Source organism: Copadichromis virginalis, linkage group LG16 (assembly GCF_057382275.1).
Source record: "Copadichromis virginalis isolate Kocher_CV1m ecotype Utaka linkage group LG16, C_Virginalis_male_GT1.1, whole genome shotgun sequence".
In the NCBI taxonomy this organism is placed as follows: Eukaryota; Metazoa; Chordata; class Actinopteri; order Cichliformes; family Cichlidae; genus Copadichromis; species Copadichromis virginalis.
This window is the reverse complement of record NC_140633.1, coordinates 7899408-7922524: the sequence shown is the minus strand read 5'-3', so window position 1 is coordinate 7922524 and position 23117 is coordinate 7899408. Positions and strand designations below refer to the sequence as shown.

Below are 23117 nucleotides of genomic sequence, written 5' to 3'. Positions count from 1 at the left end.
TAAAGTTTTATTACACATAAATAAACAATATTTGGTGGTTCCATTAACAAACTTCTCCTGTTAGTAAATTAGCTGAATATCATCTCTTGACCTTGTGCTAACCTTGCTGATTCAGCATGTCATATTAAAGTGAACTGACTGTGCCTGTGCTTAGAAAACAGTGCAACTTCCCCATAAATATAACCACACCTTTCAGCGTTTTTACCCCGATTAGTAAATGTGGTCTTAAGTGTTTTACCGCTGTTGCCTAGAGAGCCAGTTGTGCACAGGGAGCAGCACAGTGTGGCTAGTTTTTGCCGGCAGCTCGTGCACAATAGTGTCCTCTGCTTTAGGAGGATCAGCAGTTCCCTGCAAGGAGTACAGCATGCCTGTCCCATCGGGAAAAGCAAAAAAGACTGTTCCCTGAGGTAAAAGGAAGGAGAAATGTACAATTTTCAGGGATTAAATCCATTTAATCAATCAATCGTATCTACATGCATTTCATATTTAACTCAGTGCCACTAAAATGGCACTGCTCCTCTACCTGATGTTTCTTTCCAGAAGTAGTCATGGTCATAGGTCGGTAGGTGATCGTGAATGCCGTGTTCTGGTGGGGCTCGAAGTTCACAGAGAGTGCTGCACTCCAGTGCTCACCCTCAATGACAGGTGCGATGCTGTAACCCTGGTTTGTGGGGTTGAGCACAGACAGGGTCTGAGTGTGAGAGCCACGAACTGGGCAAACAAAATTCACCACCTGCACACAGAGAGAGGGCAGCAACAGTTCAGTGACAGATGGCTCAAAGGCGCTGACATTACAAAGAACAGATGACGTATGACGTTTAAACTTCTGATGTCAAAACATAATCTTCCCACATCTGAGCTACATCTGCTGATATGAGAAATTAATTCCTGTGTCATGGTAAAAAATTAGATTACCTTCAACTCAATCTCTAGATAGACTTCTTGTAGACATTAGTGTTACAGAGCTCATTGAAGCCAAGTAATATTTTTTAAAAACTCTTATATATGTTTCACATCGCCTGATGTTGACCTCTAACCATTCCTACAATCTGAAACACTCACAGTCATCTTTACTATTGTGCCATCATCTGGTTTCAAATTTATTGAATTTATTGACTGGTTACTGGAAACACTGTCCCATGTGAGTGAGCAGATTTGTATTAGAAACCTGAAACTATGCCATGCCATGTGGTTATTTAAAATAATTAAATGGAAACAGAATTCGTTAGTTTACTGAATACATAAAGCACTGCTGCTCTGCATGTGAATACTGAAAGGTAAGATCAAAGTCTCTCACTTTTAACTCAATAGCACAAATAATCACTTACACATGTAAGTCAGTGGTTTTTAAAAGTTAGATCACATACATGCATCATGTAAATATGACACATTCTCATCCTCACTGGTCTTCAAAAGCATTCAGTTAACCTGAAATAGCTCTTAACAAGTAACTATCCAATGATCAATCAGATGGTTTTTTTTGTTTGTTTACTATATTACTCAACACTGTATTTGTCTGAAAAGGTGCTTCAGTCAAACCTCTCTGCTGGTGGAGGTGGCGATGCAGGAGCCAGTGACAGTAAAGGTGATGGGTGACGAGGAACCCTCCACAAAGCAGGACAGATTCTCATATCTTGTGTCGTTACGCAGCTCCACAGGGGCAAACGTCACTTGAAAGGAAACTTCCATCCCTGGGTTGATAAATCCTTTTAATGGCACAATGGACAACTCTGCAGGAAAATCCTCTGTTTTCCAGTTAAACCTGTAAGAAGGTGGATTGAAAATTAAAAAGCAAATAGGAGGATATAATCCTGTGCATGTGACACCTGATTGCAATAATACAATACTGTGTGTCTGTGTGGAGATTTGTTTGCTGGTAGCGTCTAACCTTACCTGGCACTACTGTCGCCAGTATTCGTAATGACAATCTTCTTCTTGACCTGGCAGTGCTGGACCACAGCTCCAAAGGAAAGGCAGTCCTGGTCCAGCTGAACTTCAACACCCTGGTAGTTTTTTGTGAATTATGTTAACGGTAATCGTTGTTATAAGATCATGGCATTCAGTTTAATTCATATTAGTAATACAGTCTATATTCAGAACTTTTTTAAAGGAAGTCTGAAGGAAAGGTTTATTAAAAAATATTTTATGTGACAATTTACTCCTAGAAGCTGATGCTGATCAAGACACATAAAGAAACAGATTATCTGTTTCACAGTGAAATTTATGTACCTGGCAAGAGCCTTGGATGGTCAGCAGGGGTTGGATCAAGCCTAAACACTTTGCCTGCAGCTCAGCAATGAAGGGACGAATGCGCTGATGAGGTGAGAAATGGATCTGAACATTACATGATCCGCCACTAGACTTCAGCTTCAGCTCACCTTCTGGACTGAAACACAGATCCTGGGAGAGAGGGTGACATGAAGTGCTGCTCGAGTGGACTGCTGTTTATGCATATCTTGCCTGCGTTGTCTGTCTGCATACCTTCTGATCAATTGGTGTATCTGTGCTGAGCATTAGGGTGCAAGAAAGGTCGATACTGCTGCGGTTTACTAGAACCACCTGTTTTTTCATCTTCTGACCCAGTTTCAGAGGTCCCAATTTCACCTTCTTCTGCCTTGGATGCTCAACTTCCAGCTACAAAAAGTCAGGATATGATATTAAAAACATACTGATTTTGATACATTTTATGGTCAAATTATGAAGCCAGTGGACATCAGAGCATCTTCACATTGGATCCAGGTTTTTGAAAATCTAATATCAATAAAATTATTAAATATGTAGCTTGATTTTATAAATCTTACATGTGTTCAAGTTGCTTTTTTCAAACACATAATACAGTTAAATGCTATATTGATATAAGCCCATATTAGATCTAAAAGATGCCTTTTAATCCATCCATAACCACTGTGAGGTGGGTATTCAATCTATGTTCTAGGTGTAGGCTGACAAGCTGCTCCTGGAGGTCAAATCAAATCAAATCAAATCACTTTTATTGTCACATCACATGTGCAGGCACACTGGCACAGCACATGCGAGTGAAATTCTTGTGTGCGAGCTTCACAAGCAACAGAGATGTGCAAACACAACAACACAAACGAGCAAAATACAAGAATGGCCAACCTGAAACTAATAAATATATGTACAATATATAATAGTATATGCATTTCTGGATGTGTATACTAAATATTTTCCTACGTGTGTGTGTGTGTGTGTGTGTGTGTGTGTGTATACACATTTTTACAAATTAAATAGTAAAAAAAATAAAAATAAAAATAATAATAATAATAATAATAATAAAATATATAAAATATACAGAGTTGAATATGTGCAAAACAAGTGGCATTTATATACAGTATGGAGTGCATAATGTTAAAGTTCCAGCAGTGAAGCTGAGGTGTCTATGACGTGTTCAGCAGTCTGATGGCCTGATGGAAGAAGCTGTCTCTCAGTCTGCTGGTACGGGACCGGATGCTGCAGAACCTCCTTCCTGATGGAAGCAGTCTGAACAGTTTATGGCTGGGGTGACTGGAGTCCTTGATGATCCTCCCCGCTTTCCTCAGGCAGCGCTTCCTGTAGATGTCTTGGAGGGAGGGAAGCTCACCTCCAATTATCCGTTCAGAGCACCGCACTACTCGCTGGAGAGCTTTGCAGTTGTAGGCGGTGCTGTTGCCATACCAGGTGGTGATGCATCCAGTGAGGATGCTCTCAATGGCACAGCGATAGAAGGTCCTGAGGATGCGGGGGCTCATGCCGAATCTTTTCAGTCTCCTGAGAAAGAAGAGGCGCTGCTGCGCCTTCTTCACTGTTTTGTTTGTGTGTACTGACCACGTAAGATCCTCAGCCAGATGTACACCAAGGAACCGGAAGCTGCTCACTCTCTCCACAGCAGCGCCGTTGATGGTGATGGGGGTGTGTACTTCTCTGCACCTCCGGAAGTCCACTATCAACTCCTTTGTCTTTGCGACGTTGAGGGTGAGATGGTTGTCTTGACACCAGTGGGTCAGGGCGCTGACCTCCTCCCTGTAAGCCGTCTCATCACCGTTGGTGATAAGACCCACCACTGTAGTGTCGTCCGCAAACTTCACAATGATGTTGGAGCTGTTAGTGGCTGTGCAGTCGTAGGTGTAGAGTGAGTACAGGAGGGGGCTCAGTACACACCCCTGTGGAGCACCAGTGTTCAGTGTGATGGGGGATGAGGTGATGCTGCCCAGTCTGACCACCTGGCGTCTGTCAGACAGGAAGCTAAGGATCCAGCTGCAGAGGGAGCTGCTCAGTCCTAGATCCTGCAGTTTCCTGTCCAGCTTCGAGGGAACGATGGTATTGAATGCTGAGCTGTAATCTACAAACAGCATCCTCACATACGTGTCTCTCTTCTCCAGGTGTGACAGGGCAGTGTGTAGTGTCAGGGCTATGGCATCATCAGTGGACCTGTTGTGGCGGTGTGCGAACTGTAGAGGGTCCAGTGAGTCGGGTAGTGCAGAGCAGATGAAGTCCCTGACCAGCTTCTCGAAGCATTTGCTTACGATGGGGGTAAGGGCTACAGGTCGCCAGTCGTTCAATGAGGAGATGGTGGAGGATTTGGGTACAGGGACGATGGTGGCCATTTTGAAGCAGGCTGGGACTACAGACGGAGAGAGGGAAAGGTTGAAGATGTGCGTGAACACTCCAGCCAGCTGAGCTGCGCATGACCTGAGGACGCGGCCGGGAATCCCGTCCGGACCAGTAGCTTTGCGTGCGTTCACCTTCCTGAAGCACTTCCGCACATCCTCCTCAGACACAGTGTGCGCACTGACGTCATCCGCGGTGCGCACACTGTCCGGTCTCATGGTGTTCGCTGCGTCGAATCTAGCGTAGAATACGTTTAGATCCTCACACAGAGAGGCCGTGGTCTGCGGTGTGCTGGTTTTCCCTCTAAAGTCTGTGATCGTGTTTAGTCCCTGCCACATACTCCGAGGGTTGTCAAACTGTTGCTCCACCCTGTCCCTGTACTCACGTTTGGCTGCTTTGATCGTCTTCCGGAGTTGGTAATGTGCGTGTTTGTAGTCCGATGTGTTCGCGGAGGCAAAGGCGGTGTTCCGTGCCGCCAGTGCCGCGCGAACATCTCCGTTAATCCAGGGTTTTTGATTTGGGAAGGATTTGACTGTTCTGGATGGGACTACATCTTCCACGCATTTCCTGATAAATCCACAGACTGAGTCTGTGTATTCATCAATGTCTCTGGCGGCCACGTGAAACATTTCCCAGTCCGCGTGATCAAAACAGTCCCGCAGCGCAGACTCCGATTGGTCCGTCCAACAGTGCACCGCCCTCCGGGTTGGAGCTTCCTGTTTCAGCTTCTGCCTGTAGGCGGGCAGGAGCAGGATGGAGCAGTGATCTGATTGGCCGAATGGGGCGCGGGGGAGGGCTTTGTACGCATCCCGGAAAGAGGTGTAACAGTGGTCGAGTAGCCGGTTTCCGCGTGTGTTAAAAAGGATGTGTTGATGGAGTTTTGGTGAGACTTTCTTCAGGTTTCCCTTATTAAAGTCTCCGGCTGTGATAAACGCTGCCTCTGGGTGTGCGGTTTCCTCGCTGCTGATCGCGCTGTACAGTTCCCTGAGTGCACGGTCAGTGTCGGCTTGTGGGGGAATGTAAACAGCCGTAATAATCACTGCTGTAAATTCCCTCGGTAGCCAGAATGGCCGGCACTTAATCATCAGGTACTCCAGGTCCGGTGAGCAGAAGGATTTGACCGGGTGCACGTTCGCATAATCACACCAGCTGTTGTTGATCATGAAACACACACCACCGCCTCTGCTTTTCCCAGTAAGATCCTGTGACCTGTCCGCGCGGTGCACAGAGAACCCCTGCAGTTGTATTGCGGAGTCCGGTACTTTGTCCGATAGCCAGGTTTCTGTGAGGCAGATCACGCAGCAGTCCCGCATCTCTCGCTGGAATGAGATCCGTGCCCGAATCTCGCACAGCTTGTTCTCCAGAGACTGCATATTAGCCAGTAATAAACTGGGTAATGGTGGTCTGTAAGTGCGCCGTCTCAGTCGAACCAGAACGCCAGATCTTCTCCCTCTGCGTCGGCGTTTGCGGCCTCCAGGGCCAGAGAACAAAGGCGTCTCAGGTGAGATGAATGGGGGGTCTGCAAACGGAGCGTCCGTGTTGCAAAACTTGAACTCCGGAAAGTTATAAGAAAGACCGTCTTTTATGTCCAGTAAGGTTTGTCGGTCGTACACAAGGAGACAAGTAGGGGTGGGTTTTTATAATCGATTCATCGATTAAAATCGATTCTGGCTTGGATAACGTAAAATCGATTCATTAAAATCCTGAATCGATTTTTTAATATAAATTTATTGTGTCCGAAATGCCAGAATCTCTGGTGACATCTCACAAAATTTCAAGAACCACCAAACAGTAAATGAGAGCAGGTACAGGGATTCTTCACATAGACTTAAACACAGGGCGTGACCCGCGGATCAGAATCAGTTAGATGTCGCCTTTCTCACAGTCGGGGCTGAAAGTGAAAGCCGACAGCTCGCTGATCCGGGTCCGCGCTTTGTGTTCACGCCCTTTATGCGCTGATTCTAAGGCTGTTAGTTTGATGTCTCTCCAAACAATATTGACCGAACCAGCAGCAAAAGAAGATCCAAACGCTTCACATAAACATCGTCATGAATTCCCTCTTTTACTGTTTTGCTTCCATTGCGATGCGCAGCTCTCTCCCTCCCCCTCTCTCTCGAACAGTTTCGCTTTCTTCATTATTCGCTTGCTTGTTACGCACAAGTCTACTGTTGCTTACAGCGCTGTCGGCCGCTGTTTTTTTCCCTTTTACATTCTTCCGAAAAGAAAACCTCATTTCTGCTGTTCAATACTGAACAAATTTAAACTTTTTAAAATTATTCAAAATGCAAAATGCTTAGCCATGTCTCTAATAAAACCGCTGTAACGTCAGAGGTAATGTTGATTAATTAATGGTTTTCTTTCGTTTTTGATGTACTGCAGAATATTTTTTATAAAATCCCAGGCCAGGAAAATCACCTACATGTTTTTCTGTGTTTTATCTTCAGCTACTTTGACACAAAGGCATCTGCTGTGATGCTCACAGCTTGGATAAAGTCTTGCGAGTGTCAGCTTCCTTTTTATAGATACAAAAATATGTAAATGTACTGATCTGAATTATATTTCTGACTGTCAAAATTTCCCAGATTTAAATTGAATCGAATCGAATTAAATCGAATCGTGGATCGAATCGATTCGGGACCTTGTGAATCGGAATTGAATCGATTCTAGAAATCAGTGACGATACCCAGCCCTAGAGACAAGTGCTGCTCGTGAAAAAATAAAGGAAAAGTAAAATTAAACACAGAAGAAAGCCGTTGCTTGGGGGAGCTCGCGACGAGGTACCCAGGTACAAGAGAAAGCTCAGAAGGGACAGGGCCTTCTCTATTGCGGCTCCTAATCTGTGGAACAATCTGCCCCAGCACATTGGAGAGGCCTCTTCACTGTCCACTTTTAAAACCCATTTTTTACTCCTTGGCTTATGACACAGTCTGACCCTGATTTTATTGTTTTAATCTAATGTGCTGATTTTATTGTATTAAATGTAATTCTAATTATCATTTTATACTCTTTTATTATTATTGTTGCTCTTTGTGCTAATTTTATTATTTTAAATATCATTTTAATTATTATCTTTTTTTTTTACGACAAAATTGTATTTTGACGAAAAACCTAAATATAGTTGTTGAGTCCACCACATGCACAGTGGTTCTCACCTTCATCTCGATGCCCTGCCCCAGTATCTCCACCTGTTTTGTGACACAGCTGTTTAAGATGAAGGTGAGCTTCTCGTGGTACTGACATGGCTTACGAGGATAAAAGGTGAATGGTATCTCTTTTACACCAGCAGGTGACAAAATATCTGCATGGAAGTCCATCTCCAAGAAAGCAGTGTTCTTGAACTGGCACTGGATGCTGAGGAGCAGAAGACAGGAATCTAATTTTAGACTCTCAAAGTCTCATTTATTCTGATTATAGTAACAACTGAGTGGTGGAGAGAAACAGAACTGAGGCATCCTGCTGAAAGCACAAGATTTGAAGGATCAGATTCTGTGAGTCAAATTTTTGTTTATCTACACAGCAACGTGCTGTTCTCAGAGTTACCTGACACAAAAAAACAAAAATCTGAATGATACTAGAGCCTGACTGATATATTGGTGGCGTCACTATCAGCGATATTAGCGATATGCTAGTATTTGTATTTGGGACGAATGATAAACACAAATTAAAAAGTAAAGAAGAGGCAGGAGAAACATCCTTTTACGATGTTCTGAGTGTTGATTTTGCAAAGTTTGTCAAACAGAAATAAACTATGCAACATCAAAATCTGCAGTTTCCCAGTGGCAACATATAAACTGAACAAATACAACAACTGGCTGATTCGAGCAGAATGTAAATGAGTAATCCATGGTTTGCTGCAGCAGTTAAAAAAAGCGTATTTTTAAACTGCGACACTGAAAAAATGCTGAGTAAAAATTCTAAATTGAATTAAAAGCAATTTATCAATCAGGCTCTAAATGATCCTCTTGTTTCTGGACCTTCTGTGTGATGTTACTTCCTGTTGTAGGAAGCCTGGGACAAGATTATGTGACATTGAGCTGCAACCACCATGAAGGGCTGACACAGTCATTAAGTTACTGTAATCAACTGTAAAGTGTTTAGAATGTGCATGTTTGAGTGTAACTGATATTGTCATGTTGCTGCCCTATATGAAAAGAATTAAAGATCTGCTTCAGGCAAAGTTACAGCAGTGTCTCCCTCTTCTTCCCACGCATCATGCCGAGTTGGCCAGGACAGGACCAGCCAACGAGCCAGATAAGAGTAAAACCAGTAACAGCTTTTGAATGTTTGAAGAACCTTGAATCCTAGAAAAACTGGAATTCAAACTACGACAACAACTGTTTAACATTAAGTTACCATAAATCCAGAAAACTAGTTTAGAGATAAGAAATATCAAATGTCAGTTACCTTACATTTTAAAATAAATCTGTTCTGCTTTGATGATATTTGCAGCAAAACATTATGTGTTAATATAATATTAATATTACATATTATATTATATTAATAAATATGCGAACTCTAATCCAATAGTTCATAAAAAAATCATGCTTATGGTTCGGAGACTTAAACACACCTGATGTCCCTCTTGCCATTGTTCCTTAACACTAGGGTCTGAGTTGCCGGTTCCATACCAGGACAGTACAAGAAGCACTTCCCAAAGTTAAGCTTGGTAGAGGAGAATTCGAGACTGGGTGATACAGCCTTGCCTTTTATATCAAAGGCAAATGTTGGCCCACGTTTCACCTGATGAGATGAATCAAGAAGAAATTTACATCAGAAAGGGAAATGCCCAGAAAGCAAAACTCAATAATTATTATCTTTCACACCTAAGGCTGGGCCATATCATACCGTTCACGGTAATACCGGTATAGTGTTAGGCAATGATAAGAAAATAAAATGTCGCGATAGAATATGGGTAAAACGCACATGCGCAGTGCCTTTGTTTTCATACGCACATGGCAGAAAAAGCATGGCGGCGACGGAGAATGAGAAGGCGAAAGAGGATCGTCGAATGAAACAGATGAACCAGAATTGGTTTGTAAAAATGGTGCAACTTCAGTGGTGTGGAACTGGTTTGGCTTTCATCCGTCAGATACACACCAAAGCACATTTTTTGGTAGGGCATGCAAGCGGGCCGTCGTTATTACCGTGTTTTTCGGAAAATAAGTCGCTCTTAAAATCCTTTGATTGTCTGAAAAATGGACAGTGCTCCTTATAATCCTGTGCGCCTTATGTATTCTGGTTGTGCTCACAGACCTCAAACCAATTTTATGTAGTACACGGCGCTCGAAAATCTGTCAAAAAATGTTTTAGCACGACCTTGATAAGCTACAAAGCCACATTATACATGGTTATGCTCAGGATATGTCAGCCCATTTCCACTGGAAATGCCTTTTGGTTAAACTGTCAGCAAGGAAACAAAAAAAAACATCACACAATACTCAGATAGACAGACTTAGTTCTAAAAGATGATCTATTTTTATGGTATAACAATAACTGCTAATGAAAATGATAACTTCAGCCAAACTGCCTACATGTACATGAGCTTTTCTTAAAAGAGAACTACAAGCATGATGTTTTCCTTTAGTCTTAAAAGCCTCGATGATCCTTTAAAGCATGTTACTTCTGTAAAAATCCACACCAGCCTATTACCTTGATATTTAGTTTGACGTCTTTGAGGTTGCAAATGCACTGGGGGGAAAAACACAGTGAAGACTGCAGCTGCTTCCCAGCATCGATGGCAGCATTTTGTGTTTTTGTGACTAAGTGCTGTTGCAGTGCTTTGGGACCCGTTAGTTCAAAGTTCACTTCCAGGATGAATCTTGACAGATTGGACACCAGAAAAGTAAAAGTGGATTGCTCTGAAATCCCCACCTGTACAGAAAGACACACAGGAAGCTCTAAGTTGTCATGTAAAGGAAGGTGACTGTACATATATACATATGAATATTTTTGTCTGTATCATCTCACCTCCCCAAAGTCCAGAGTTTCTTGGTGGTTGGGGGCAATCATTTTGAGGCCCCCCTCTGGCTTCTCAACTTGTACAGAAGTGCTCAGGGTGAAACAATCAGCCTTAATGATCAGTGTGAGTGGCTCTGACTTCTTCTTCACCCTCAGAACCACTTTGAAACTCACATAACCTTCACAGGAAGGTGTGAACGACACCAATAATGGCAACCTGCACAAAACAGTTTACAATTATCTGATGCAGTTTTCTCTTGGACTTTCTATAACATGCCATTGGGGAGCATATTTCATCGCTATCTCATTAAGATTATAATGTCATTAACCTGTTTTTGGGTGCCACTGTGCCAGTCATGGGCTCCAATATGAGCCTCGATTGCTGGTCTTCACAGAAAAGAGATGAAGGAACCACAGAGAAATGGAAGGGCTCTTCCTCTTCACTCACAAAATTAACTGCCTGTTCCACTTTTTGTCCTTTAAGAGTACATGGAAAAATTCAAAGTAATCTGTATCAGAATGTGATAGATTAATTTATTCTTAGAAACACCTATTGTGGCAACACATCTGCCATTAACACCAAGATATCATTAGAGACAGTATATTTACTAATCTTAAGGCATAAACTGAAAGAGGAGCTGTGTTGGAAGTGGGTTGCAAAGCAGCTTGCAGATGCACATCAACCGTAGGCAGGCTAAAGAAACTTAGGTAGCATGCCCTGTGTGAGAGCTGCCAACTGGATTTGTGGAAGGGCATTGGTAGAGCCATCAGCTGATGCAGGCAGGGACTGAGTTGGCAGAGCAGGACATCATCACACTTGCTGTAAATCTAAGCTCAATTGAATGACATGTATTCTTTGTTGCATTTCATTAGCCAAGCCAGTTAAAGACAAAAAATCATCTAATTTTACCATCAAAAGAAGCAAATACGCACAAAGTATGAGTATAAGGGATTATTTGAACGTTTGCTTTTGTATATATTAAAACTGAATTACCAAGAAGCAGTTCCCCAAAGTCAAAGTGAGGTCTGTCGAGATAGGTGATTGGTTCTCTAGCAGTGCCCACACATAGGAAGGGAACAGATAGCGAGAGAGTGTCAACAATGAAGGTCCAGAAGGACTCCACTGCATCCAGCTGCTCGGCAACATACTCAAAACACACCTACAAACAAAGCAGACAAAGCAGGTTCAGGGGTGGCCAAGACTCATTCATGAAAACATACAAGTTACTGGAGCTCAAATTGCCAAAAACGTTAATGGTGGTTCTGATAGAAAGGTATCAGAATACCCAGTGCATCACAGTTATTTGGTATTTTCATGGCAAAAGAGAGGTGGTGGTGGGGGTGGGGGGGCTAGATATCAGGCAGGTGGTCATAATGCTATATACTGTTAGTTCAAGAAAAACACGTGGAGTGAGTGAGATGAATAAAGACAGATAAAGGTAAAAGAAGAGAACCCAAGACTGACTAATGGAGAAAATGAGATCAAGATGGGAATGAGGTAGTACACTCTGTGAGATACTTTACGACGAAAAGACCATCACTGTTATGTGGGGTGCACTCTGTCTATTCTTACTTCTGCTTTGTTCCCAGGGGGAATGACACCAGATGGAACGAGACAGTGGAAATGGCTCCTACTTTTGTCCTCACACCTCCATTTGAATGAGTAGGGCTTACTGGTTGGGTTCACCACACTAAAAGACCTAAAGAGTCAACCGAGAGCATGAAACATCCCGGGTTACACTGACAGAGATAGAAGTTCTAACCTTACTTGCTATTACCTTGTTGATGGTACAGACAAACCAATGGCATGAATCTCCAAAATTCTGGTGTTTGGGTCCAGAGGGCCACTGAATTCAGAGTTACGACGGTTCCCACTGACGTAGTCTGAATCTTCCAGGTCAAAGTGGAATTGGGGCAAAAGGCTGCGGCCACACACTGAGATACACGGGACCTGTTCCCCATCCTGCAAGTTCTGAATACTGGAAGAAAAGTGCATACTTACAAAAAGGAAAGAAAAGCATCCAAACCATTGACGCCATTTTCAAAAAACTTGAAGAAAATACCTAGTTAAACGTTTACCTGCATGGAAATGTTACACTTCCCTTACCTGCAAAACAGCTTTCCCTGAAAAGTGGACACCTGCAGGGGTAAAAAGCGAACAGTGAAGTTCTGCCTGGCACCCGGCTTCATGGTCCCTACGCTGGGTTCAATGCTGAAAGGAGGAAGCTCAGGGTTCAACATTAGAAGTGACAACAAGTTCGCCAGAGGACGGGCTTCAGTCAGCGATCCTGCTGATCTGCTGCCAGGTCGAGAAGTCGAGGTCCCCTCTGTTAAACACCACATGTAGACATTTACACAGAGTCAAGTCCAGGTTTTAAAGTATTCACGTGTAGGTACAGAAAGAAATAGCACTTATTTTCAGGATCAAATCCAACAATGACAAGTTGACCCAATAATATTGATGATATAATATTTCTGTCGTACCTTCTTGGTCACAGCTGACAATATTGCTGCTTGGATCCATGAGAACTTCCCAGGAGAATTCCACCTTCAAACTTCCCTCATTCACAACCTGCAGTCTACGTGCGTGTGTGCAGACAACAAAAAAAGTAACACTCAGAAATACTCAGAAAGAAAGACATATTTTTGAATTTACATTTATGGTGCCCACTGTTGAGCAATGTAATGTTAGATATACATCACATATAAGCCTTTAGTGGCTATCTTTTTGATCTTTAGTATTTTCATTTCTATCTGATGAATAAGAAACCCCAAATAATGTTTCACAAGAATACCATGTTATATATTATTAGGTTTGATGACTTGGAATATGTTGTACACAAAACCTGACTTACTGCTGCAGCCTGGTTTGGAAAAGCATGGTGTTCTCAAAGAGGATGATGTCTGTGCTGCAGCTTAACTTCACATAGTCGCAGACAGCACTGATGCGTAATTCAAGCTCCACCTGAGAGCCGTCGACCACAGAGCAGCAAGGCTCAGGATCTGTTCTTATCACCTGGATAAAAGAATGTGATTTATTAACTTGTCTCCTTATACAGCATTTGACACCACTTGTCTCTCTAACACAATAAGCTAGGGCCCACATGTACCTTGTCCTTTACAGCCTGTTTGGATGCATCTGAAGCTTTCTCTGAAGAACTCAGCCAGTGTACCATCTTGTGTCGGTCATCCCAGTCAGCTACCTCCTCTACAGGCTGCTGGAACTCCACCTGGCAAACTTTACATCTCATTTGCAGCTGAGACAGAGTCACTGCCTTGCTGGAGCTAAATGTGACAATCACTTCCTTAGAGCAACCAGCATGAAGGTGTCCCACCTGTAACAACAAGCAGCTAAATGTTTTCCTGAGCTGGCAGTAAAACAAGCAAGAGAAAATGTAAAATTACTACAATCAGTGTCTTAGGAAAGGAACTGCGTGTGTTCAGAAATAATGTCTATAGCTGTATTTACTATTTGTTGATGCTGGTTTGATTCAAGATTTTTTTTATTGTCATTGTCAGCACTACCTCAAATATTCAACGCAGAACGAAATTATGTTGCACAAGCTCACATAAAAACAAAAAAAACATCAATACAAAGTTTAAAAAAGAGCAAGTATAATAAATAAATGAATATAAAGTCATTGGTACATATTTAAAACCACAAATTATTTAATTATTGCACAAGAGAAATGCTGATTGCACTGAGGCATTATTTTGTTTCAAAAATAATGCCAAACTAACCAGCGACTTTTGACAATGCACATTTTATCACTGCTATGAAAAAGTATTTTTTGGCTCCACCATTTAACAGTTTTGACAGCCTCTGCCACTTTGTTGATATTTTACCTGTGGTGAAAAGCTGACATGAGGTCCACTAGGGGGCCACTCAAACCTCAGCACCTGGCTGCTGCTGTGGTTGGTCATAGTAAAACTTTCTTTGTATGGAACGTTTACATGGCAGTCACCAAAATCCAGCACCTCATAATTACCTATAAATGAGAAATTAGGTCTTTAATAAAAGACTCAAGCTTCTGTTGAACTAAATCACAAGATTAGGAGGTTTTGTAAAAAAAATCTTATGCCATACCTTCTTTTTCATCTTCATGATCTATATCCTGCAACGACCTGCTGATGTGATCTAGAGAGACGATTGGCTGGTAAGCCTCTCCTGTTACTTCTATTGTAGTGTTGCTCTGCTGGTTGTCCTTCACTTGCAGTGACATTTTTTCCTTGACATTCAAGGGTTTATCAGAGCAGAAGCCAACCTCAATCTCCACTGGTTCATTACTCTTCAGCTTTAGGTTTACTCTGTGCACCGATTTGTGCTCTGTGGAGAAGGAAAAATGTCAGAAACCATTGAGGAGTGGGAAGTGTGAATGGTTTAAAGCCTCACCCACTAGTTTTCAGTGCATTTGTTAAACTAAAACAAGATCACACTTGACCTCAAAGAAAAGACAGGGTAAAACCGAGTCATGTCGGTTAGGATCTATAAATCATAAATTGGGACATAAATTGAATGGGAAGTTCTTGCAATAAGGTCACGTTGATGCTCATGGACTATAAAGAACTGCCAGCTAATGCGATGAATAGTTACAACAATATGTAAGACAGTACCCAGCAATGTTAAGATGGCCACTTAGGAGAGAAAGTCACACTACAGCCTTAAGAACTCAGACTTAGATTAAAGAAATGTCAGCTGTATTTTCAGAGTGCCGTGGTAAAACGAGCATTAAAACATTACAGTTAAAATTACAGTGCACTTTTCTGTAGGTGTTGTTTCACAAATACAAGTTTTATTTACCTGAAGCACGCTGTGTGGAGTCCACTGAGGCGTTAATGTTGTCAGACGCAGCTTTTAGGGTGAACACACCATGCTCATCCAGCATGTCAATCTGGACCTATACACATTTTCAGAAAACACATTCATTATTCATGAAATCCTACCTAGACTGTTTGTTATGTTTCTGAATGCATTGTAAATAATAATATTTATATTTTGGTATAATTTGGTTTTACTGAATTTAAAATGGATAAACAGACGAATTTCCTTCTTCTCACCTCAGCTGGAACATTTCCATTATTTAACAGCACCAGGGGTCGGATATGTCTGCGCCCTACTGGTACCCGTCTGAAGTGCAGCACTGGGCTTCCTTTACTGCTCCTCAGACCTGGACGTACCACACAAACACTGGGCAGAGTGCCTTGTCCCAAAAGGTCAAACTCCAGCATGCTGGTCTTAATTGTGGGTGTCACTCTTAATCCAGCAGAGAGAAGAGAGCAGGGTGGGAGAAGTCAGCAGCAGAAAACAACCGGTGCTGTTATTGTTATTATATACAGTAGTAACAGGGATTAAAAAAGGGATAGAAAAACTAAAGACAACACCGCAGTGGCATACACAGTCATTTGCTTCTTTACCTTCCACTTCCCTCCACCTTGGCCTCAAACACAACACTGTAATGCTGCATTGCCTGAGGTGTGAAGGTGACAACAGCAAACGCGTGCGAGAGGCTGGGAATGCTCAGTGTTGTCACAGGCAAGTCAAAGACCTCAATGTGTCGGGATGACTGTAAAACATACATATTTTAGACTCAAACTTCTACCTACATTATGATAGACAGAAACAGTCCGATATACATTTATCCTTGTGACTTTAAACACTTCACCTTAGGCCCAGCACTTCTGATGGCCAAGCTGAGCATGCAGGGGACCTTGCTGCTGTTGGTGAGTTTGAAGCGAGCTCGGCTGGTTTGACCCACCAGGATTTTGTTGAAGATAAACTTATTTTCATCCAGCACAAAAATCCCTTTAGCATTGCAAAACTGCTCTGAAGAAAGCTGGCTACTGCTGCAGCACAGATGGTGTTCCTCAAAGATGGAGGCCATATCCAATACTATGCCTAGAAACCAAAAAAAAAGAGCTAGATATAATATGATTTAAGTCAAAGAACGGCTAGCAGTAAGTTTAGAACAGAATTTGATCTTTGATCAAAAATCTTTTTAACATGCCTTTGGTAATTTCAGGACTGTAGAGCTGAGCCTGACCAGCTTTACTGATCAAAAAAGAATCATGCAGCTCTCACCTGGCTTGCAGACTTCAGCCAGCAGTGTGTAGGGTATGCCATCAGGATGGTCTGAGGGGTCACGCCCAATGATGTCAATGTGCAGACCCTGGCTCCACCTGCCCAGCTGTTCAGCTGCACAGTCCACTGTCACCAGCTGCTGAGACCCTGGCTGTAGGCTCCCAATGCAGGGAGACACTGAGAACATACCCACGCTGAGGCGATTCTGGAAGAATTCAGGAAAATCAGAAGAAGCAAGGAGAGGTGATGAGAATACTGAAAGGAGTACTTACAAAAAGAAATCAAATTTAATGTCAAAGAGCAGAATTTAGTTTATTTTGCTTTACAAACTATTAAGCATAAAAATCAAAGACACTAAATTATACACAATTTTATTTCATGACCATCATCACCGTTTTTTGTATTGCTTCCCTGTTAAAATTAAGGGGTTTTATCATGTTTCTTATTAATTCACTTTATAGACCTTTTCAGTGTCTATTTTGTCTGTTTTACTTTTGTAAATCCATAACAACTCAAAGGAACTGAAAGAAAAAATGTCAGGACTGTTTTGTGATTATTCATGTGTTAATTATTAGCTTGACTAATCTCAAAATAAACAGAAAATGTAACTCTAAGAAAATTAATGAAGAGTCCAATGACTGTAAAACCACAAACAGGACCATCTATCAGGCACTGTCACTGGTGTGAAATTCACCAGTGTTCTCTCACCTGAAGAAAACTCTGAAAGGATTCTGGTGGTATTTTGGCAGCATTGGGCCTCCCTGAAAGGGTCTCTCTTGATATAGTCTTACCTGGACCCCTGAGACCAGAATGTAAAGAGAAAAAAAATACACAATTTATTAACAATAAATGTTACAAAATTTTGTTTTGTGAAAACTAAAACTAAAAATGGTGGAGCAAATAAAATATCTTTAAAATAACATGTGCTGGATGTGTTGTTTTTGTGTGTTCTGTTGGCCTACCCTGTCCTCACGGGATCTGTGATCATGCGGCAGATGGTGAAAGAGGCCTCAAAGACCCCATTGTTTTCGATGGTGAAGCTTTGGCTTTTCTTGTTGCCATAGATCAGAGGACCAAAGTTCAAGTCGGATGAAGGTGTGATCTTGTATCTGAAGAGAGACGAACATAAAACACGAAAAAACAAAAAAACAACTACTAAGCTGCTTCATATGAGCAAAATAAGAGGCTGGAAATGAGATGAAAGAAACACAGTTTTTCAAATTCTATACTATAATACGATAATACAATAATGTTTCTGCACTATTAATAAATAATATATTAATAGTGCAGAATTAGTGAGAGCGTGAATCGGCCTTCACCTGGTGAAAACAGATCGGGCTGAAACCCTGATCGCCACGATAGCTACAGTTTCTCCTCCTGTCCCAATGCTCGGTTCAATCACCTGCAAAAGATTAGCTCACTCAGTGTCAGCTATCAATTATTTAAATCTTTTAAATAAAGTTTTTACTTTTTATGGATCGAACCTGGCAAGGCAGGATAGGTTGGTCTTTAATGAACACTTCCACATCAGGTTTGAAGAGGATGTTCACTGTTGCGGGCTTGTTGGGCATCAGACTACCACACTGAGGAGACACTTTGAAAATGGAGTTTAGGTCTGGCTGCGCTGGGTCTGTCTGCTCAACATTAAACCTTGTGATAAGAGAACAATAAAATTAAATGACCGTTCCATGAAAACCTTTATATGAATAAAATATTGCAAAAACTATCAGTTTAAACTCACTTGTAAGATACTTCATATTTTCCTTGGTTTTTCAATCTGAGTGACAGTCTGACATCCTCAAAGACTCTGATGGTTCCAAAATTAAGACAGCCATCTGACATAGAAACATGAGCATGTAGTACATTATTGGTGGTTATTATATCCTGCCACCCACTCAGTCAGTCATTTTGCAGTGCTATCTGTTAATGGTCCTTAGCTGCGTTAGATGCCGGTTCTCTGTGACAAAAATATTTCCTCATGATAAAAAGGCAGCTTTACTTAATTTTCATTATTTAAGGAAATATAAATGTATATAACAATGTCTGTATGATGGATTTTCAGTTACTGTAACATCCTTGTTACATTTTTTCAACTTAAATATCATTTTTATGTGACTCCTTCTTTTGCATAAAATGTGGAGAATGGAAGTGCAGGTTCAAAATGGTCAAAATCGGATTGTTTACTGCATTTAAATCAATAAAAGGCCCACATTCACTTTCACATTTAAACGAAAAGCTGTTTCATTTGTACCTGGACTGATTTCCAGGTCCACGTCATAGGCTTCGGCAGTAACCTGAATATTTTCAGTGTATACAACACCTAGGATTTTCTCCACATCGGCTACCTGGAAAAAAACCCACATGATGTACTTCTGTGTGTATAACATGTCTATAATATATTCATTTATTTCATGTTATTTATTAACTACAGCATGAGTACTGTTCTGGTTGTACTCTACCTCCAGACGCAAGATTCTCTTAATATTGAGTGGCCTTCGGGCTCTGAAGCGCAAGCTCAAAGGGAAAGAAGAGTTAGGTGAGATGATGCCCTGATCTTGTGGCACAGTGAACTCATCACCCAACTCTTCCACACCCTGCAATCTCCAGGACACTGGCAGAGCTGTCTTATTATACATCATAATGCTGCGGCTGTCCCTCCTGGGCAGGATAAAAAAGGTTGGGTGAAGAGAGAGAAATCCCAAATTATCCACTGTGGCATATTTTATCATTGAAGCTCCTTTCTTTTGAGAAAATTCTTCATGGTTTTTTTTTTTTCAAATTCACTTTTGAATCTGTAAACTGAGCAATAGTTATCCGTGTTCCCTGAATTACTGCGGTATATGTTGGTACCTGTGCAGCAAAATCCTGTCAAAGTGCAAATGCTTGCTTTCCAACTCCAACTCTGGCCGAACGCCCCAGCACGAAAGCTCAATGACCACAAGCTCAGGATTGTCTTTGATCTGGCAAATCAAGCCGTCCTTCATTTGTCCTACTTTTGTTGGGTACGACCAAAGCGTCAACTCCTTGTAGGGTGGAAAAGTATTTAAATGTAAGTAGAGAAAGTAGAGTAAAATTATCAGACAGCATTAGTGCTATTCTACCTGTTTCTGGTTCGGTTTGAGGGTCATGGCTGGGGGGTCCAACAGATATGTGGTGGCCTGCGTATCATGCTTGAAACTGAATTGGACCTCAGCCTCCAGACATGAGTTATTGTGAATCACCAGCTTCTCTGAGTTCTCGGGGTACCTGTTTTCCTTGTATCTAGAAAACACACACGTGAATCTGTAAATACAAAGAAAGCCACAACCACATGAAACCATTTATAGCCATCGTTCTGCCTCTCACCTGTCTCTGGTCTTGCCACAGAGCAAAGGTCCAAACTCAAAGTATCCAGGTTTAATTACATAGGTCTTCAGAAGCCCCTCTTTAGTTTGAGTGACTTTCTTACTGTGGGGAAACACAGTCCTGTGGAAATCACACACAAAAAGTCAGACTATTAAAAAGCTTCAAACTTAATTCATCTGTGAAAAATAGATCTAGATTTTTACAAAGTGAGGCAGAACACAACACGCCAACTACAACCTCCCCGTTTGCAGTTATTTCACTACATTAGTTCATCACACTACGCAGACTGACATGTAATCACTGCTGATGGAAGGATAAGTAGAAACTCCTCTGCAGATGAGCTGGTTGAGTCTCCGGGTCCCGACTATCTCAAAGTTGAAGGTATGTTTAAAAGTTCCTGGTGACTCTGAGTAGAACCAGATCTTGAGTACCACCTCACCGCCAGCTGGCACAACCCAGCGAAATGCTGTCAGACTAAATGCATACAAGCACACATTCAGACAAGCAGCACCAACAACAAATTAAAAAACACTAATGAACATTAGTGATTCTGCAGTACGTCTTACATATGGCTGCGTTTTTGTTCCAAGCTTGCTTGATGTTCTTCCTGGTCAGTGTCCTCGGGGTGGAAGGAGGCATGCGAACGTGACCCGAGACGCTCTGGTCCCTGTGCTTTTGTTTTGGCGGAAGTCTGTTTCTTGCTCCTGTGAATCTCTCGGCCCGTTTTATCCTTGTCCTTCGCCACTGTGCTGTCCTTAATGGTGGCCTTGCCATGACCTTTAGAGCCTGTTGCCTCTTCCTTTACAAAAACAGCAGACAAACAGTGTTCTGACTTAAAAACCTAAAATTTCATGCTTTTAACACCAAAATAAGCTTGTGTGGGTTAAATGGACATGAGGTCCATGTTGCTTGTGTTTCAGATTTTGCCTCAAATTAAGAATGATTTTTTTTGTTTAGACATTACCGATAACTTTAAAACGGATGCTTGCAGCTCGTCCTCTTTCTTGTCCTTGTCCTTTTCATCCAGCCCTGAAGGAACCAGGAAGGTGAAACAGGTCTGTTCTAGTTTAGCTTGCTCTCGTTTTTTGGGAAAAGGAACGACAGAGAAGGTGACAGAAGGAGGGATTGGAGGGCCACTAGGACCTATCCCTAAATCATCCAACACCTAATGAGACCAAAGCAGAAAAGAAAATAGATTAGGAATTCATCTTAAACTTATGAAAGAATAATTTCATTTTCAACAGAAACATAATTAATAATTTTATAAAAATGAAAGATCTGTGAAATGATGCTATACCTCATCTAGGGCAGGCAAAGAGCTGCTTATGATGCTCATGTAGTCTTTTTCTGTTACATTTAACACAATATATGGAATGTCCAGAGGAGATGCCTTGTCGTCTGCCTTCTCTGCTTCTGACAGTCCTGCTATTTGACTGTGCAAAGGTGATATGAGCTTGTTACTGACTCTCCTGCTCTTCTTATCAGCAGAGGACTGTGTAGATGGAAAAAATATTTTGGATTCAAACAAGGATAAAGAATTATAGCACACCTTTCCAATTTTCCAAGCAGTCTTACATTTAAGTTAAAAAAAAAAGGAGGGATTGGAGGGCCACCTGGTGGAGGACCACCAGGTGTGTTGGCCAGCTAACACACCTGCTTCTCTGTTGTAACTTCAGCTGACCCTAAAGCATCTTCAGTGGGGAGTGGGACCAACAACAATCCCCGGCGCCGGTCCCAGTGCTGCAGGATATGCTCCACCAGGGCTTGGCTCTCCTCGTATTGACAGAACTTAGACTGCAGGTTCTCCACCTGGGACTGAATGGGGGTATGGTGAGCAATGGAGAATGAAGAAATGGTGGCACTTGAATGGTTAGTAGGCAATGATGTGAGTCTGTTAACCTCTAATGTAGAACATAATGTGCACCAGAACAGGTTAGGTTTACAGCATAAGTTACCAAGGTGAGTACGAAGCATCTGAATGAGAAGTATGGAAACCCAGGATTGGACCCAAAGTTACTTGGACTAAATCCTGCTTTGTAATACAGGCCTCAGATTTTATGTTATTGACTTAACAAAGAGCCCTTAAATGGCATATTTGTACAAACCTTCCCAGCAGGTAAGCCCTGTCTTCTTGCTCTGTCTTTTTGATTCCTCTCCCCTGCTTGTTTTCCATCTTTCAACTCTTTTTCTTCTCCTGCACTCTTCACATTTACAGTTTCTGTATTCTGGCAACAAACATGATTCATGTTGGATATAAAAGCAAAATTAAATACTTTAATGTAATTAGATCCTGTGCAGAATGCAAGACACTGGATTGCAGAGTAAATCATTAATTCTTCATTGAGTGGTGTTAGGGAGTTTTTATTGTTTTATTTGATTATGCTTCAAATGTTATGTTATACTTATGTTCACATATTTCACCAGACACAGCTTTCTGTAGAAACAGGAAGCTGACCCTGACTCTGTGTTCATTTACCGCAAGAGATCAGTACAGAAATACACATCCGCAGAAGTTGACTTGCATTATATTATTCTTAGAAATTGACTTGCAACACACACACACACACACACACACACACACACACACACACACACACACACACACACACACACACACACACACTTTGTGACACACACACACACACACACACAGCTTACACACAGACAGCATCAGGACCTGCGTAACAGGAAATGTGATTATATTTGCATATTGACGATGTAACCTATAAAAATAAACGAATACTGCAGTTCGTGGTGTCAGTATCAAGTGTCTCAGTGTTGTTTATTCACCTGACCGTTTGTTAACTGTAAATCTCTGACAAGTGGTTTTAAAAACTAAAGTAAGAGAAGCTGAAGATTTCACAGCACACATAGTAACAGATAGGCCTATAAGAAGTACTTTTGTTTCTTGAATCCCTTTTTTCTCAAATTAAAATCAAGTATTCAAAACATACTTGAAAAAAATCAGACATGTTGTTAAAATAGTAAGAACTCATCTCAATTTATTATTCCATCATTCCTCATATCTGATTTGTTGTATAACATTACACAATCTTATGAAATAATGTATCCCAAACATGCAGTATAAAAACTCCAGTAAGTTACAAAGTAGGTAATTAGTCTGCTA

At 41.6% G+C, this 23117-nt stretch overlaps 1 protein-coding gene across 1 annotated transcript in view; it reads right to left on the bottom strand.

Annotated features, from left to right (window-relative positions):
- The window catches only part of LOC146690177 (axonemal central pair apparatus protein HYDIN-like), a 62235-nt gene that overhangs the window by 3236 nt on the left and 35882 nt on the right, over positions 1–23117 (bottom strand). Inside the window, exons 47-87 of the mRNA XM_085435061.1 lie at positions 22096–22215; positions 21644–21805; positions 21288–21482; positions 20955–21155; positions 20557–20789; positions 20282–20464; positions 19991–20110; positions 19747–19906; positions 19496–19668; positions 19105–19303; positions 18897–18990; positions 18387–18480; positions 18130–18295; positions 17965–18047; positions 17608–17754; positions 17354–17444; positions 16646–16850; positions 16230–16462; positions 15982–16130; positions 15625–15820; positions 15368–15464; positions 14654–14893; positions 14413–14555; positions 13677–13901; positions 13422–13582; positions 13051–13145; positions 12674–12893; positions 12345–12545; positions 12140–12266; positions 11561–11726; positions 10896–11043; positions 10576–10783; positions 10258–10479; positions 9179–9348; positions 7761–7959; positions 2482–2634; positions 2230–2400; positions 1894–2003; positions 1540–1762; positions 524–733; positions 239–402 (exon numbers count right to left, since the gene is read on the bottom strand). Of these exons, the coding sequence (XP_085291187.1) occupies positions 239–402; positions 524–733; positions 1540–1762; positions 1894–2003; positions 2230–2400; positions 2482–2634; positions 7761–7959; positions 9179–9348; positions 10258–10479; positions 10576–10783; positions 10896–11043; positions 11561–11726; positions 12140–12266; positions 12345–12545; positions 12674–12893; positions 13051–13145; positions 13422–13582; positions 13677–13901; positions 14413–14555; positions 14654–14893; positions 15368–15464; positions 15625–15820; positions 15982–16130; positions 16230–16462; positions 16646–16850; positions 17354–17444; positions 17608–17754; positions 17965–18047; positions 18130–18295; positions 18387–18480; positions 18897–18990; positions 19105–19303; positions 19496–19668; positions 19747–19906; positions 19991–20110; positions 20282–20464; positions 20557–20789; positions 20955–21155; positions 21288–21482; positions 21644–21805; positions 22096–22215 (6857 nt within the window). The remainder of the gene's footprint in view (positions 1–238; positions 403–523; positions 734–1539; positions 1763–1893; positions 2004–2229; positions 2401–2481; positions 2635–7760; positions 7960–9178; positions 9349–10257; positions 10480–10575; positions 10784–10895; positions 11044–11560; positions 11727–12139; positions 12267–12344; positions 12546–12673; positions 12894–13050; positions 13146–13421; positions 13583–13676; positions 13902–14412; positions 14556–14653; positions 14894–15367; positions 15465–15624; positions 15821–15981; positions 16131–16229; positions 16463–16645; positions 16851–17353; positions 17445–17607; positions 17755–17964; positions 18048–18129; positions 18296–18386; positions 18481–18896; positions 18991–19104; positions 19304–19495; positions 19669–19746; positions 19907–19990; positions 20111–20281; positions 20465–20556; positions 20790–20954; positions 21156–21287; positions 21483–21643; positions 21806–22095; positions 22216–23117) is intronic.